The 15763-nt window shown below is 44.8% G+C and overlaps 1 protein-coding gene across 1 annotated transcript in view; it reads right to left on the bottom strand.

The window, feature by feature from the left end:
• Nucleotides 1-2332: 2332 nt before the first annotated feature.
• Nucleotides 2333-15763, bottom strand: part of Ipo8 (importin 8) — an 84232-nt gene continuing 70801 nt past the window's right edge. Inside the window, exons 21-25 of the mRNA XM_005407134.2 lie at nucleotides 12888-13108; nucleotides 10380-10585; nucleotides 8088-8291; nucleotides 5728-5844; nucleotides 2333-4238 (exon numbers count right to left, since the gene is read on the bottom strand). Of these exons, the coding sequence (XP_005407191.1) occupies nucleotides 4141-4238; nucleotides 5728-5844; nucleotides 8088-8291; nucleotides 10380-10585; nucleotides 12888-13108 (846 nt within the window). The 3' untranslated portion in view covers nucleotides 2333-4140. The remainder of the gene's footprint in view (nucleotides 4239-5727; nucleotides 5845-8087; nucleotides 8292-10379; nucleotides 10586-12887; nucleotides 13109-15763) is intronic.

Raw genomic sequence — 15763 nt, 5'->3', positions numbered from 1 at the left:
AACCAGTTGGAAAGAGAAGAAACCAGTTCACAGCAGGAGTGCACTTAGGACTCGGCACGTGATGAGACAGCTGAGAACAGGCCACATTACGAAGGCCAGCACAGGTATGTAAGGACGATGTCTTAGTCAAATCTGTTACATAGTCAAGATCTGCACTTTAAAAAAATCATTCTATTGTGTGAACAACAGGTAAGGACAGTGAGGTGGGACGCACGAGCAGGAGCGAAGTCCTCAGATTTAGAGATACTAGCACACTGGGAAAGAGATGGCTGTGGCTTCCACTGAGGAAATACAGAAAGAAGGAAAGACTTGGAATGTACTGTCAAGACAGAATCAGTGAACTGTGGCGCTTGGGCGTGCAGAGGAGGCCGTGAGTGTCCCCGGGATGGACAAGCTTAGAAATTAGGCAGAGAGGAGGGGAGTGAAGAGAAAGCGCTGCTACATCGTAGAACTGAAGGAAAACAGGGCTGCGGAGGAAAGAAACCACAACTACCCTGAATGCCCCAGCACATGAAGCCCGCGCTGGACACGGAAACAGGAAGCAGGGCACACTGACCCCGCACCCTTCCCTTGCAGGGAGGGGCTCCCACTCCTTATAAAAGCCAAGGCCTCCCCAGGAACCTACTGTCTCTAGGTCTTGTTTGGGCCCATGAGATGTTCTAGGCTCCAAGCTCTTTGGCAGAGCCTCAGCACTCAGTTACCCGCTTGTTCATTCTATTAACCATGCTCGGCCACCAGACGCAAGGCATTATGAGTGCAACGTCTACAAAATACCTTGCAAGCCTGTAACATGGTCAAGTCTATAACTGATGATGGGAGCAATTCAAGGCAGCACAGAACAGTGCTGCAAAAGAGGAGGAATGCTAGCTCCCTGACATGCTCCAGGAGATGCTCCGGCGACACTGGAGGATCAGACTGCACGGAAATCAGCAAGAAGGTGCAGCTGCAGGAAAGGTCCAGGGGCGTCTGACTGCAAGGGAGAGACAGGGTATGGCTGTCACTCCCTAGGCAGCAGGAAGTGTGTGCTGGGTCAAGGGTCACTGCCAAAAGGTGCCCAGGAGACCCTGCCGTGAAGCTCCCATCTCTCAGGTTTTCCCTTCAAGCCTCTGGAGCTCCTCGGGGGAAAGTCTCCACCTGGCCACTCCTGCCTGGGTGGCTTCCAGCCCCTGTAAGTTCCAGATTCTGTGGGAAGTCTTGAGGCCCCTCCAGTTGGGAAGTCCCTTCCTCAAGCTGGGTAGTCTCCAGGTGAGCTGCTTGTCATGTGCCCCGCAGCAAGTGGCCGCAGCCGCTCCCCTTTCCCGACAGCAGACCCTGCACCCCTTTTCTTCCTCTACCAGCGCGTCAGCCAGCCTCTCCCACCACCAGCGACCTGCTGCCCGCAGGACCAGCCGTGACTACGGTGCTTCTCTCCAAACAGTCCAGCCACAAAGCACAGAACATCCTCCTTGCTGGTTCTGGAGCCTTGCTCGCTGCGGACTGCTCAAAACACCCAGCCCAGCCACAGTGAGCCGCATCCGTGCATCCCAAAGGAGGAAGGGCAGGGCAGGTTAGCATGCACGGCGGCCCTTCTGGATTTGTCTGTGCAGATGAGTCATGTGTGCATGGTGTGTGCATCTGTACATGGAAGGGTCCTTAACATACAGCCAAGTTTCCTTTGCTTTCCTCCATGGATTTATTATAGTTTTCAGTCTCCTATACAGAAAACTATGTATTTGTTGATTCTACTACTTGAAGGGCAATTTAACATAACTGTTTTCTTTTTCTGAAACAAGGTCTCACTTTGTAGTTCAGGCCAGAACTCACTATGTAGCCCAGGCTGGCCTTGAGCTCACAGTGATCTTCCTGCCTCAGCCTGTCAAGTGCTGGGATTACAGGCGTAGCCACCATGCCCAGCGAAATAACTGTTTTCTACCTTAGAAAGTGTCACTGATTTAAAATGCCCTGGCTCGGGTTGGCCTGAACACGGGGAGAAGGTCTCATTGTCACACGGGGACATACTGACACTCAAAAGGCTGGAGTTTTCCCAAGCAGTGCTGGCCACTCCCCGTGTGTCACAGTTCGGCAATGGCTCCACTGTAGTCGCCCTTCCTCTTCTCGAAATGTGCTGCTGCGGCTGAGTGGCCTGTGCTCTCCCGGGGCTTCTGTTGCCCGTCTAGAGTCCCTGGTCAAAGCCTGGGCCCAGGCGCTCGACTACGCCCCCTATGCCGCAGGTCCTGCAATCCCTGGCCGGCTCAGATAAAGCCTTGCAGCCTCGCAGATGAAGAACCCCAGTCATCACCCACCTAAGCCACCTCCCCCTCTCAGAGAACGCTTCACACAGAAGAGACTGGAATCCCAGGGATCGGTTCGCATTTTATTTTACAGTACATTCATGTAAGTTCCTGCATTTCCAAGGTAACCAGATCACATTCAGGTTAGCACTGCTGGTAACAAAATCATACAACTACTCTGGCTTAAAAACAAGATAAGGTGATGCACATTAACACTTCTTTCCCTTTAATACTGCAGAAGACAACACATCACAAAATAAATCTCTAAAGCACACGCCTCGCACCATCCAGTGTGAAGGTCTTGTACGCACGTTAAAATTGAACCGCATGGGACATGGAGCGCTCCGAAACCCTCTGAGACTCCCCCCACGCCGTCTTCTAGTTGCCGGGGCGGAGGGACAGGCTCTTGGTTCCCACACCCCGAAGTAGAGGTGGGAAAGCAGAGGCTCCTTTAACCCCAGAACTCGGCTTTTCAGGCCACTTCTATAAAAATTACTTCAATAACCTAAAATTTTAAACAGTTAATGTGAATAAGGGTCGGTAATAGAGGAAGCACCTGGGAAAACTTCTACCAGTCACAGGTGGGAAATTTGACCTGCAGACGTTCCACACACACACAAAAGGAAACCCTGTAAAATGCTAAGTTCTCAAGGTACATTTCACTGTACTGCATGAAAACACGCAGATCCATATTCTGGTCTTGAATAATTCAGAAAAACCTCCATCTGCAATATTTTCTGTAGGTCACGTTACATCAAGCATGAAGATGACCAACATACTCCATGCTTAGAAAATTTCAGAAGCCAAACTGCTATAATAATGACTAAAACAAATTAGATCAGAAAAAAATTCAGATGGGTGAGAAAGCAGGAAATTATATTTGCTTGGCTCTTTTGTTAAATAAAAAAAATGTCATTATAAAATGCTTTGGACCCTGGCCCAACACGGCTGGAATGAGTTACTGAGATGTGAGCCCCGTCCAGAAAGCCTGCCCGCTAGCAGCGCGACGGTGCTTTAGGTGTAACGAAGAATTCACTGCCTGAGTACGACTCGCAATCCACTCAGACGTGCTGCTAACACCAGTGACCAGCGAGGCCCCGCCACATGCTGCCACGCAGCTGTTGACTCCTGAACTTACACCTACCAGGTTAGAAAGGAAACTGATACACGCACTTGCTGATTCTGAAAGAAACACCACCCCTTTCAAGGTAGAAAAATATGGTGGAAGGGGGAGACACTTCTTTAAAAAGCCACAGAACACCTTATGAAAAACCAGAGCCAGCGCACACTTTACAGCCCCTGAAGACAGCCCCTGCAGCAGGGCGGCGGGCGAAGGGGCAGTGATGGTTTTGAAACCAGAGTGTCCTGCAGCTAACTGCCTACCAGTAAATTCACAGAGTAAAATGCAGAATAAGTCGACATGTAACCAAGGTTTACATTATATCTAGAAATATGTTTTATGCTTTAAAAAAATTGCAATGCACTCCAAAAAATGTTTCTGATAAGTCATGTACAACAGAAGGCACTGTTATCCGCATAAATCTATTGATTCTGCATGGCAAAAACCTGAGACGTGCAAGTGGATCCAATCCTCTGAAAACCCCCCGGGGCCTCCGCCTGTGGAGCAGATGGCCGTCCTTTTCAATGCACTGATTCTGCTCTTCCTCGCTCGTACATTACAGTAGCTGCTGAAAATAAGGATCTCGGGGGGAAGGGTCTCAGGGAAAGGAGTGGATGAGAGTGTTGCCAGGTGCCAGACGGTGACCAGTGTGGCAGGAGGCCCTGAAAAGCACCCCTCAGCTCCGCCCCTGACCCCACCCCCTGTGAAACCGCACAGTCGGTGGCCTGTGGTCAACTGATGTCCCTTGCTTTAGTTGTTGCTGGGCAGGGTCCCGAAGTTAAACGCAGAGAGGACGCCTTTGTTTTCAAATGTGAAGCCACCCTGCTGTTCAATCTTCTTCTTTGCCTCTAGTATTTATAAAAAACACACACAGAAAAACAGAAGAGTATTTAAGATAAAAGACTAGAAATAACCTCACAGCCGGATTCTTTCTATACCAGTGGTGGCCAACCCATGGCGTGCATGCTGTAGCCAGCTGATTATCATCAAAAGCTCTGAAAGTTTCGCTATCACTGTCATATACTCAGACCTGTGCAGAAATGTGAATCCTAGTATTAGTTACTCTGCCAAAGTGAATGTCACCTTTGACAGGTCAATAAGTAGTTATGTTTACTACCACAGAAAAACTGCTTAAATGAGTGAAATAAAAAGAAGTCTCAGCCAGGTGTGGTGGCGTACGCCTGTTATCCCAGCATTCGGGAGGCTGAGGCAGGAGGATTGCTGCAATTTCGAAGCCAGCCTGGGCTACAAAGTGAGCTCAAGGCCAGCCTGAACTGTGTAGCAAGACCTTGCCTCAAAAAGACAAAAAAAAAAAAAAAAAAAGAAGAAGTCTCAACACTGGATTTCAGTAGCTTCTGTCACTATGGATGAAAGGGGACCCAAACATCTCACAGACAATCTGAAGAGCTGAATCTCTGTGGAAGAACCAGAGTTCTAAACTCTAGAAGTATAGTTCACGTTTCCTACTAACATTTTTTGCAAAATCTTTTCCACTGTTGATTTAGGAGTGCCTAGAATAATCTCAGTATAAAATAACTCATCCATCTTAAAACTGAAAATCAACAATAGATAAGAAAGCATAAAGCCCAACAAATAGAAACGGAGAACATGCTCTGGTTTAGCTCCTAAATGTCGCCCAAAGGTCCCATGTTTTGGCCTGGTCACCAGCCTGTGACAGGAGGCGGCAGAGGGCTCAGGTGGGAGCGAGGAGGAGGAGGAGGAAGTCGAAGTCGGTCCCTCAGGTTGTGCCCTGGAAGGGGACACTGGACCCTGGCCCCTCTTACCTTTCTCTCTGCTCCCCAGCAGCCTCAAGGGAAGCAGGTTTCCCATGCTATAGGCTTCTGCCAGGACACACTGCCTCGTCACAGGACCAAAGGCAACAGGGCCAGGATACGTGGACTGAACCTTGAGCCAAAATGCCCTGTTCCCCCGATAAGCTGATTTCTCGGGCACTTTGTCATTGCAACAGCAAGCTGACTGATGCACCATTTTACTGCTAGGAGTACAAGCTCCTTGTAAGAGTTAATGAAGCTCAGGTTTTTGCAGGGCTAAGGAATTATGATGGATGATTAAAATACAACTATTCCATAATGAAATTCTTAATTTTCATGAACTGGTCTCTAAAATTTTGTTTGTTTTTTGAGCTAGAGTCTCACTATGCAGCCTAGCCTGGCCTTGAACTTGCAAAGATTCTCCTGCCTCAGCCTCCTGAGTACTGGGATTACACGCATGTGCCACCACATCCCACCTCTAACAATTTAAAAAATACTATTTCAGTGCCACCTGGCACATCAAAGAAGGCTGACCCCAGCACTATGCCACCCGAACGCCACTGACCTGCCGCCGCCCTTCGGTGCTCTGCCAAGGTGTACACCTCCTGCAGCATCCTCTTCTGGTCGTCACTCAGGGGGGCCGTCAGCTGCTGGTACCAGGCAGCATCTCGACTCTGCACAGCTGTTGTGTTTCAGGCATGTGCGGGAGGAGGAGGGGAAGAGAAGAGTCCGGAGACAGTTATCCTCTCAGAGAAACAAGTGGCATGGTCAAAGCCTACAAGCCAGGGTGAGGAACGGAGGGCCACTTCCGAGTGCCCTCTGAGAACTCCGCTACCTGGGGCACCAGAGGACGGTGGGGCCTGCTGAGCTCCGCTCTGTGCTGTCCTCCCCTCAACTTCTGTCTGGAGCTTACTAGTTAGGGCATTCCCTGAGGTCGGGCCCCAGGACACCTGCAGCCCTGCAGTAACCACCTTCCTGTGGAGCTTACCCGCTCCTGCAGCTCCAGCACTGCTCCCACACCGGACTCAGTCTGTGCCCTAGGCTGAATCTCCCCTTAATCTCCGGGCCCTTTCTACTTCAACAGCTGCCCTCAAATGCAACACAGCTAAAAGCAAATCAAACTTCTGCATTCCAACCCCTCCTATGCCCTCCTTTCCATCCGTTTCTATTAGTCTCCCAGGTAACCACTGTGGACCCTCAGCACTGTTAGCAGTACAGTGGTGCACACCTGTAATCCCAGCACTCTGGGAGGGTGAGGCAGGAAGATCACACCCTTGAGCCCAGCCTGGAAACAGCAATGTAGCAAGACCCTGTCTCAAAGTCAAAAGTAAAAAAAGGGCTGGGAGTGTAGCTCAGTACGAAGGCCCTGGGTTCAATCACCAGTACTTGAAAAAACACCACCTTCACACCTTTGACTCTTTGGCCACACCTATCTTCTTCTTTGCATGAAATTCCACCCTCCATCCACAGCTCTACCACTCTTTTTTAAGTATACGTGCTGCCTAAGCAAGCACCCCATCACTCTTATGTTAACCAGGGCTTCACGCACTCAGACCCCCTCAGCTCATTGGCATGCCACAACCTGAGAACTCCTCCGGAGCCAAGTGCCACGTCCTGGTCCGCTCCCTGCGGACGCTCTCGGCCACACTGCAGGCCACAGGCGCGGCAAAGGCTGCCACTGCGGACCGCGGCCTTCCCTCAGAGATGCCGAGCGATGCTCTGTGCATCGGGCACAAACGGGCCCTAGCCACCCGCGAGGCATCTTCACACTGCTGTGCGCACCAAGGCCGCAGCCCAGGCACACTCCCAGCGATGATGGGGGCCGGGTTCGGAAGGAAGGGTCTCAGAGCGGCCCTGCGCGCCCCTCCACATTCACACTCACTTCTTTCACTGTGCTCGTGCCGTGGGTGCTGCTCCCTGTACTCTGCCTCCAGCTCCGGCTAACTTTCAATAAATGCACAGAGGCTTCTAGCCCCATTGATGGTATTTACAGCAACACTGAATAACGTCAGTGTGTTACACAAGTGTCGCCTTGTGAATAACAACATCTTATATGCAAAAATGCTCACCTTGCTCAAAAGACAAATCATAAGCATTACTGGGATTTTTTTCATTATCATCTATTTGACTAATAATTTCCTAAATATTTTCATTGGTTCACTATTATTATTCTGTAAAGTTTCCACATTTACATCTTCCATTTGCGTACTAATTTACTGGGCTTACTCATCTGCAGAAGGCCTTTGGATTTTTTTTTTGAGATAGGGATTTGCTATGCAGTTCAGGCTCACCTTAAACTCACTTTGTAGCCTACACTGGCCCCAAACTTACAGTGATCCTCCTGCCTCAGCCTCCCAAGTGCTGAGATTACAGGCGTGCGCTACCATGCCTGGCCAGATACTGCACATTTTAAGCCTGTGACACATGTGACAAATATTTTCTCCCAATTTTTAATGAGTCCTCTACAATTATAGTGTCTTTTGCTCTACAAAGTCGTAAATTGTTTAAGTAGTAAGGAGCCACTCTGTAAGACAAGTGGATTGGTTCCTTTCCACGGGGACTGTGAATTACTAATCGGTGTGTGACCACAAGCCTTGCGTAAAATGTGCCTGAAGTACTTCCTTCTCTGTGGCAATGCCTGCCCTTGTGCCAAAAGGATGAACAGTATCTGTAGATACTTCTGAAATTCTTCTGTGAGGATAAGCTACAAGCTCCCCGCCACATACTTCACAACGACGAAAGCTGCAAGGACTGGCTGATGAATGTTTCATTACACTAATCTCTCATTTTGCATATGTTTAGATATTTCTGTAATAAAAATGTATTTTTAAAAAAGAGTCTGGACCAATTTTTGAGTAGATCCCAAAACAACTTCTACCACGAAGAAAGTTTAGGAAAAGTATCTCAAGATGCATAAAGACGTACTCAGCAGAGCCTGTGTAAAAAACTGATATTCATCCACACTATCCTCAAGGTCGAGCGGCGTGCTGAACCCCTCCAGAGCGGTTTCTTCCAGCACTTCTTCATCCCAGTCGTCATCGTCCTCCTCCTCCTCCTCGCCTCTCCTGTTATTTGACTGCATGGCTTGAGCGCTTACATTTGTCTCCTCCTCATCACTGGAAATCTCCTCTGTGAATCCAATCATTGAAAAGGAATCAAACATACAAGGACGTAAGAGTCCATAAAAAAACAAAGATTACAAAATACTCTGGAAATGGAAATATTACCACATAATCTTACCTGGAATTATAAACTTTACTGTAGCTTGCTAAATTGAGAATGTCTTCATCCCCTTTGAAAACAATTTCCCTAACCCTGTAGTCCAGCTGAGCACTGTTAATGTGATGCTGTGGCTGCCCCATTAATATAAGAGTACTATTTAACTGCAGATCCCCCGCAATTTCCTTCTGTCAAAAAATGTGATTTTGCAGTCTGTTCACATGTCTTAAAAACAATGACCTCTCACTGCCAATTAAGGTCTCTTGAGTAGACAATGAACTGCTCAGAAATGTTCAAATGGGAAGGTCCTCTCTGTTACAGAAACAGTAAAAATATAAAAATGCAAGGAAAAATAAAGAAGCAGCTACACACGGCTTAGGAAAATAAAAAACCAAATTACACATCCCCTATGTTCAGTACTAATTTGTTCAGTTAGAGGTGCACTGTAGCTGGAAGTCTGTAATCAGAAGGCAATAAATGAAGAATAAACATCAACCTAAGAAGAAAAACCTGGAGCAAATTCAAACCAGGCAATATTAGTCTACAGCTGGTTCCATAAAACATGCTATACTGAAACCACTGGGTTAAACACACGTACTTTAGGGATAAGACAAGAAGCCATAGTTTTGGACCAGATGTGTGGGGAAGAAAAAAAGCTACGATTGCAAAGGTATGATAACAAAGAGAGCAAGAAATAATATTTGCGAGGTAGTCATTCCACACTTTAGTGTGAAATTTAATGAGCCAGACTAGAAATTCCTAGAAATTCCTTTTTCAAGCTTGAAATTACTAAAAATTTCTCCTCCAAGCCATTAGTTAGAAGCTAATAAAGTTAACAAACCAAGAAATTAGAGTATATAACATAATGAAAAAGAATTCTACAATTATTGACATATGCTTAGTTCCCACCACATAACAGAAAAAAACGTCTAAGAAGAGTACAACTTCAAAAGACCTACTTTGAATTCAGAAAAACAAATCAGAGGGTGTTTTGCATTGGGAGCGGGAGAAAGGCAGTTTAACACCCTTGTACATGAACAAGCTGCCAATTAAGTGAAGAGTGTTTTAAATCTATACTTGCCAAAATCGCAGAATTTAGCATAAAAAATAGATTTCTATGTTTTTCTAGAACAATTCTGATCTTTCTAGGCAAAAAAAAGAAAGAAGAAAGGAACTGTTTTTAAATAGAAGAGAAAAAAACTACCAAAGAGGTGGACAGTGCCACTCCCCAGTCCCCAGCGTGAAGCTGCATAAGCTCATCATTACCTAAAATAATAGTCTGAAAGAACTGGCACTAACAATCTCTCAAATGAGCAAATCATCTTTATGTGCTTTGCTCTAAATTTATATGTAAAGCACTTACAATTTTTGAAGATCAATCACATATGTCCTTTTTTGTTGTTGTTTTTTTAATCAGACAATCTCTACCAATCCACTGCCCTGATAATTCTGTTCTTAGTGGTTCATTTAATTCAAGGTTGCTGCCTTAAATCTATTAGCATAAATAAGAAAATGAAGCAGGTAGGGCATGGTGGTGCATGCCTGTAATCCCAGCATATGGGAGGCTGGGGCAGGAGGATTGCCGCAAGTTCAAGGCCAGCCTGGGCTACATAGTGAGTTCAGGGGCAGCCTGAACTATACAGCAAGACTCTGCCTCAAAAAACAAAACAAAACAAAACAAAAAAAGAAACAGTAGGTTCCTAATCTAATCTACAGTCAAGACCATTTGCTTCTGTTACAAACGTATTTCCTAACCTATAATAACCTCCATTAGGCTCCACTTAAAATCAAGGCAGTTTTAAGTGTCAAGAGATACAGAAAGCTAAATTGATCCCACTTCAGGTAATCAATTACAAGTAACCAAACCCACAATACTTGTTACATGTGCAGTAGACCCGTGAATGTAAATTTCCTTAATGACTCCATCAAACTAAAATTCAAAGAAAATGCAAACTCAACTCAAAATCAATTCCAGACAAATCAGAAAATTTTATTTACCATTTTCTTCCATATCAGCTTTCTCCACCTTTGAACGATCATCCCGGTGCACCAGTTGTCTAGTCGCACAGACCTGCTTTAGGCCAAGGAAAAGGAAAAGGACTGAGGGCACGATCTGTCCCACCACAGCTTCTACTGCAGGAGGCCGGTTCTGTAACTCCAGAAGGATACTCAGCCCTATTATACACATCTTCCGGTCATGATGCCTGCAAATTGTGAAGAAAAAAAATGTAGACATGAACAATGCAATAAAGGACAACATCCAGAGAAACTACAAAAAGAAATGCCCAAGGTGTACGCTAAAGATTCCTCAGAGTTATTTAGAAATAGCTTCAGTTTTGCACTGTATGAAGCGCTATTAAATTAAATGTTATGAACCAATTACTGACATCAAAGACCTATGAGAACCTGAGATTACTATGATGAATCTTGTTGTAACATCAATTTGTGATTAATGCAAAGTCTCTAAGTGTTGGCATAATGAATGTTGCTAAAGCAGAAACATCTGCATTTTGACAACATAAAATTTCTACAATGGGGAGAAAATGAAGTTCGCAGACTCCTCCATCATGAGCCCGGTCCTCGAGGCTTCTTGGTACATGTACTCTGCACTAACCCAGGTGCCAAAAGCGTGTTCACAAACCTCGCATCTGGTGTGCTGAGCCTAAGGGCTACGAGTAAATCTATCAGCACCCTCTGTGACCGTACAGCATAAAGAAAACGCAATTCTGAAGGAAAACTGGCCAACTTTACAGCAGGCATTTTTCTATGAAGTGCTTCTTGAAAGCGTTACAAGATAGAGATATTAAAAGACTACTATATTAGTATGATACTCTTAAAAGAAAAACTTACTTGCCATGATTTATTTAAAATGAGACTGGAACAAACTGATGAGTGTATCATGAGCTACTGTTATTCTTCAATACCCACGTTGCTTATTTACGTCACTACTGCCCGAGCAGTATGACACAACCTACACTTGACCTGAAGGTTTTCTCACTCAGGTAGTCCCTGACTGGTAGAGTACACACCACATGCAACAGGAAGAGGACTCGTTAGTCGGTCTCTCAGAATCCAAAGAGGCACTAACCAAGGATGGGCCATCCATGGCACAGGTAAGACAGATGGCCTTTCTATCTCTGAAAAACTGCTTGCAAATACTGAAAAACATATACACATAGCAACACAACTGCAGGAACAAATCTCTACTCTCTAACCTTTGTCTCCAAACCTTTGTCAGAGACAACTTTTAGCATAATTTCTTTTTGAACTACATTCTCCCCATCAAGGTTTTAACAAATCTTAATGTAGCATAAATACCAGTGTTATGGCTTTTATCTAGGTGTTCCCAAAAGCCTCATTTGGCCATAGATGGGGTTTTTCAGAGGTGAATGGATTTAGGGCAGTGAGGGCGAACCTTTCAGAGCTTTCAGTGATAACAAATATCCAGCTGCAGCACCGTGCAAGAGGTTTGCCACCACTGACCTTGGCTATGTGATGCAAGAATCTCTACAGACTGTGAGCTACCATAAACCTTTCCTCTTTTAACTTTGGGTGTCAGGTATTTTGTCTCAGCAACAAGAAAAGTAACTAAGACAACCACTCTCCTAAAAAGCAGACAGAATAGGGAACACATAGCAATTTTTTTTTTCTTTTGTACCAGGAATCGAACTGAGGACCTTGTACTTGCCAGGCGGGCGCTGTGCCACTGTGCTACATCCCCAGCCCTCCAACACACAGCATCTTATAAATACGTTTACCCAATCCTACTCTACCAGCCTAATCCAGACCTGGGCCATCTCCCACCCACGTGGTAGCGTGCGAACTCCTGCTGGATGTCCACTCCTCTCAGCAAACTGTCTGCAGTGACATATTACAAAACTTAAAAAGAGCACTCCTTATTTCCAGTACTTCCAAACAAATTTTAGAGGCCATACTACCCAAATTCCAGTACAATACTTTCACTACAATGTTTGCTTCAGCGGAGACGGGCACGTAACCACTACTTGGGACCTCACTTTTCTTACATTTGAATGCTAGGAGAGTGCTTCCCACAAAGCCAGACTCGCCTACATGGGCAGCACTTGAGTGACAACTACCTCTCCCCCAAGCCCACACTTGAGAACAGGCACCTCGAGATGTGCGAAGAGCTATGCCCATCTGAGCACACTCAGCACGCCGTATCTTTGCCCGACTGGGACCTTCCTGGGAAACGTGACTCCGTTCACAATGTTTAACCACAGACACTTACAGCACAGAATTCAGACAGACGCTTAACGATTGCCTAGATATAGATACGCAGAAAGCCGGTTGGGGGGGCTCTTACTTTTCCCAGCCTGCATTCTTTTACTAGATTACACTGCTGAAACACAGTCTTAATTCTTCAAAAAGTAAATATTATGTTAACAGTCCACTAAATACAGCTCCCAATTATTTTTGCACATGTACATATTAAAAAGTAAACTTCCCACAAAGTGTAACGGAGTATAAAATCTAAAAGGCACATACCCAAGAAAATAATCTGTATCGTTCATCCACTGATTTACAAACTGTACAGTGATAGGTCCAGGGTTGTGAGGCAGCTGAATTCGTTCTAAGGTGTGCAGCAGCAGGTCAGGGTTGTAGTACAGGGCAGCGATCGCAACCTGTAGACACATCGTGCGGAGCTCACTTGTTTTGACCCCTCGAGTTAACCTCTCCAGAACAAGCTGGACAAAGAGTGGGATGCACTAGAAGACAAAAGGAAGACAAGAGTCAGCTACACACAGAGTGACCCAGCACCTCACAGAATGTTGCCTGCTGACAGTGCTGGCAATAAATAAGTCTTAATGACAATATCTCTTTACTTAGTTATATTGTTTTTAGGAGTTATTTAAAAGATTTATATTCCCATAAGGCCCAAAGAGATGAACAAACAAAAAGAAGTCCCAAAGCAGTGCCAGGAACTCTCCTTCCGCCTCAGGTGCACACTCGAGTTAGTGGAAGATGGTCCTGTAAGAGCCACACTCGAGCAGCGGCAAGAACTCACATGTGGCTTGGCCATTCCTATGGTTAAGGCAAAGTGATGACAGTGGGATTTTTGACAAATCATATTGGAAATAAATGAATAGAACAGAGAATAAGTAAGATACATTCAGGTGTCTCTTACCAAAAAGAAATTCTATGAATATACATAAAAGGTGAAAAAAAACGAAAAATGTTGAATCCCACACATTAAAATAAAATCATCTGACTTCAATTACAACTCTGTGTTTATTTCTCACTAGATACAAAGTATTCACAGTTCTGACTGGATGGTATAACACATGTATGCTATAAACTACATTAAAAATTATCACCATGGTCAAATAATTAGTCAAGGAGCAATGACACCACAAGGAAATGTAAACTAAGTTTGAAAAAGAGCTCTTTTTGAGATGCTTTAAAACTGAAGTTTCGGGGCTGGGATTTAGCTCAGCGGCAAAAGCGCTTGCCTGGCAAGCGCAAGGTCGTGAGTTCGGTTCCTGGTACCGGAGAAAAAACAAAAAAAAAAAAAAAAAACTGAAGTTTCATTTTAACAAATATTATTGTTACATGCAAAGCCACTAAGAATACAAAGGAATTCTAAAGTCTTAATAACCTAGTAACACTAAAATCACCCCTTCACATTACATTAAAACAAAATCAATTATAGGGACCAGTTGGACAAACTACATGAACCCACCAATACAGCACTACACAGCTGCAAAAGGAACGCAGACCTCTGCTCACTGCTGTGGCGGGACCCGCAGGATGTACTAGTGTGCAAAGAAAGCAAGATGGAAACTCACACGCATACCATGTCTCCCCCAGATAAGGCCTAGCTGATAAACAATCAGCCCTGACAACTGGAGCTCAGACACGCCGGCCCCACACAGCCTGTCCCGGCCTCACCGCCACCACTATTCTTCAGAAGGGCAGGGGAGGCGAGAACGGTGACTGGACGGGCATTCTCGGTCTCTAGTTGTCAAGGCTGAGTACTTTCCAGCCAGGTCTTATTTTCAGAGCAAGAGGGTGGGATGCTACTGTTCACCTAAGATGACAAGGAGAGAATGGAAGCATCTACTATTTTTTAAGTGATAGAATGAACTAATAATGGGGGGAAGTAAAGGAAAAGGGTAAGAGATGGAAGCTAGACTTCCCTAATGTACTTTGTTCTATTAATTAGACCTTAGAACTGTGTGCATATTCTATCCATTAATTTTTTAAAAAAGCAATTTAGAAATTAGGATAAAATGAAGAAAATGAATGAGGGATTTTTAGTGACTTTACTTTTTAATTTTTGTTAGTATGTACTGACAGTATATAACGACATTCATCATGAGGAATTCGTACCTGTACATAACACATCTTAATTTTTACTAAAAATTTAAAAATAAAATAAAAATTTAACTATTTGACTATATCATGGACTACAATATACCTCTAGAGTACAGGCATACTTTGGGGTTGAAAAGAGTTCCAAATAATCTTAAAGTGTTAATAGTAATCCTATGTGAATAATAATATCAATTATTCTGAGACTACATGTATGGGATAAAATAATTATAACCAGAACCAAGATTTTTGGTGTAACTAATATAAATAAGGATCAACTAGGTCAAGGATAAACAATGTAGTCCTAAATCTGAATTAGAATTTTCTGTGCATATTAATACATTAGTATTTTTTTTACTTTTTTTTCTTTAATTTTAAAATTTCTATTAGTACATGGTTGTAGTACATAATGAATACATTCTTACTGGGGGCTGGTTCATGTACCGATCACATCTCAGTCCTTCTTAACTGCCCTTCCTCTCTCCCCCCATCCTTGTGTCCCCTTTCCACTTGCAAAACACCTACCTCCCTGCTTCCTAAAATCTACTATTTTCCTCTTTAAATTGACATCAGTATTTTTTAAAGTATCTATATTTTTCCTGACTCTTCTTCATAGAACAATGACCAACGTGATAGATGAATATCCTGTGGATGTAATCTGCACTAATTATTAGAGGGGGGCTGTAGTGGACTGATAACTGGTGGTCAACTTATAACCCCCGGCTGAACTGAGTAAGCTTGGTGCTGGGTGTGGGAGGCCCACCTGGGGACTGTTGCCAGCAGCAGAAGAGGTAGACCTGGAGAAGGTGAAGGAGGCTGTTGGGAGCTGAGAGGCTATTGGAGCTGGTGGAAGCTGTAAAGAGCTGTTGGTTTTTTGGAGGAGCTTGTCATGTTGGCTTTCCTGATGAACTTGGCTATTTTCATCCTCCGAGGAGCTCCGGACCTTGTTAGCACTGAGAATGGCTTTCGTTCACTTTGGAGGAGCTCTGGTCCTCGCTTTGAGCATCGCTTCCTGGCTCCAGAGGGGAAGATGATGCGCTGCTGGTCTC

Source organism: Chinchilla lanigera, unplaced genomic scaffold (genome assembly GCF_000276665.1).
Source record: "Chinchilla lanigera isolate Chin_1 unplaced genomic scaffold, ChiLan1.0 scaffold00104, whole genome shotgun sequence".
Classification (NCBI taxonomy): domain Eukaryota; kingdom Metazoa; phylum Chordata; class Mammalia; order Rodentia; family Chinchillidae; genus Chinchilla; species Chinchilla lanigera.
The sequence above is the reverse complement of the archived record's forward strand: the minus strand, read 5'-3'. Positions and strand labels throughout refer to the sequence as shown.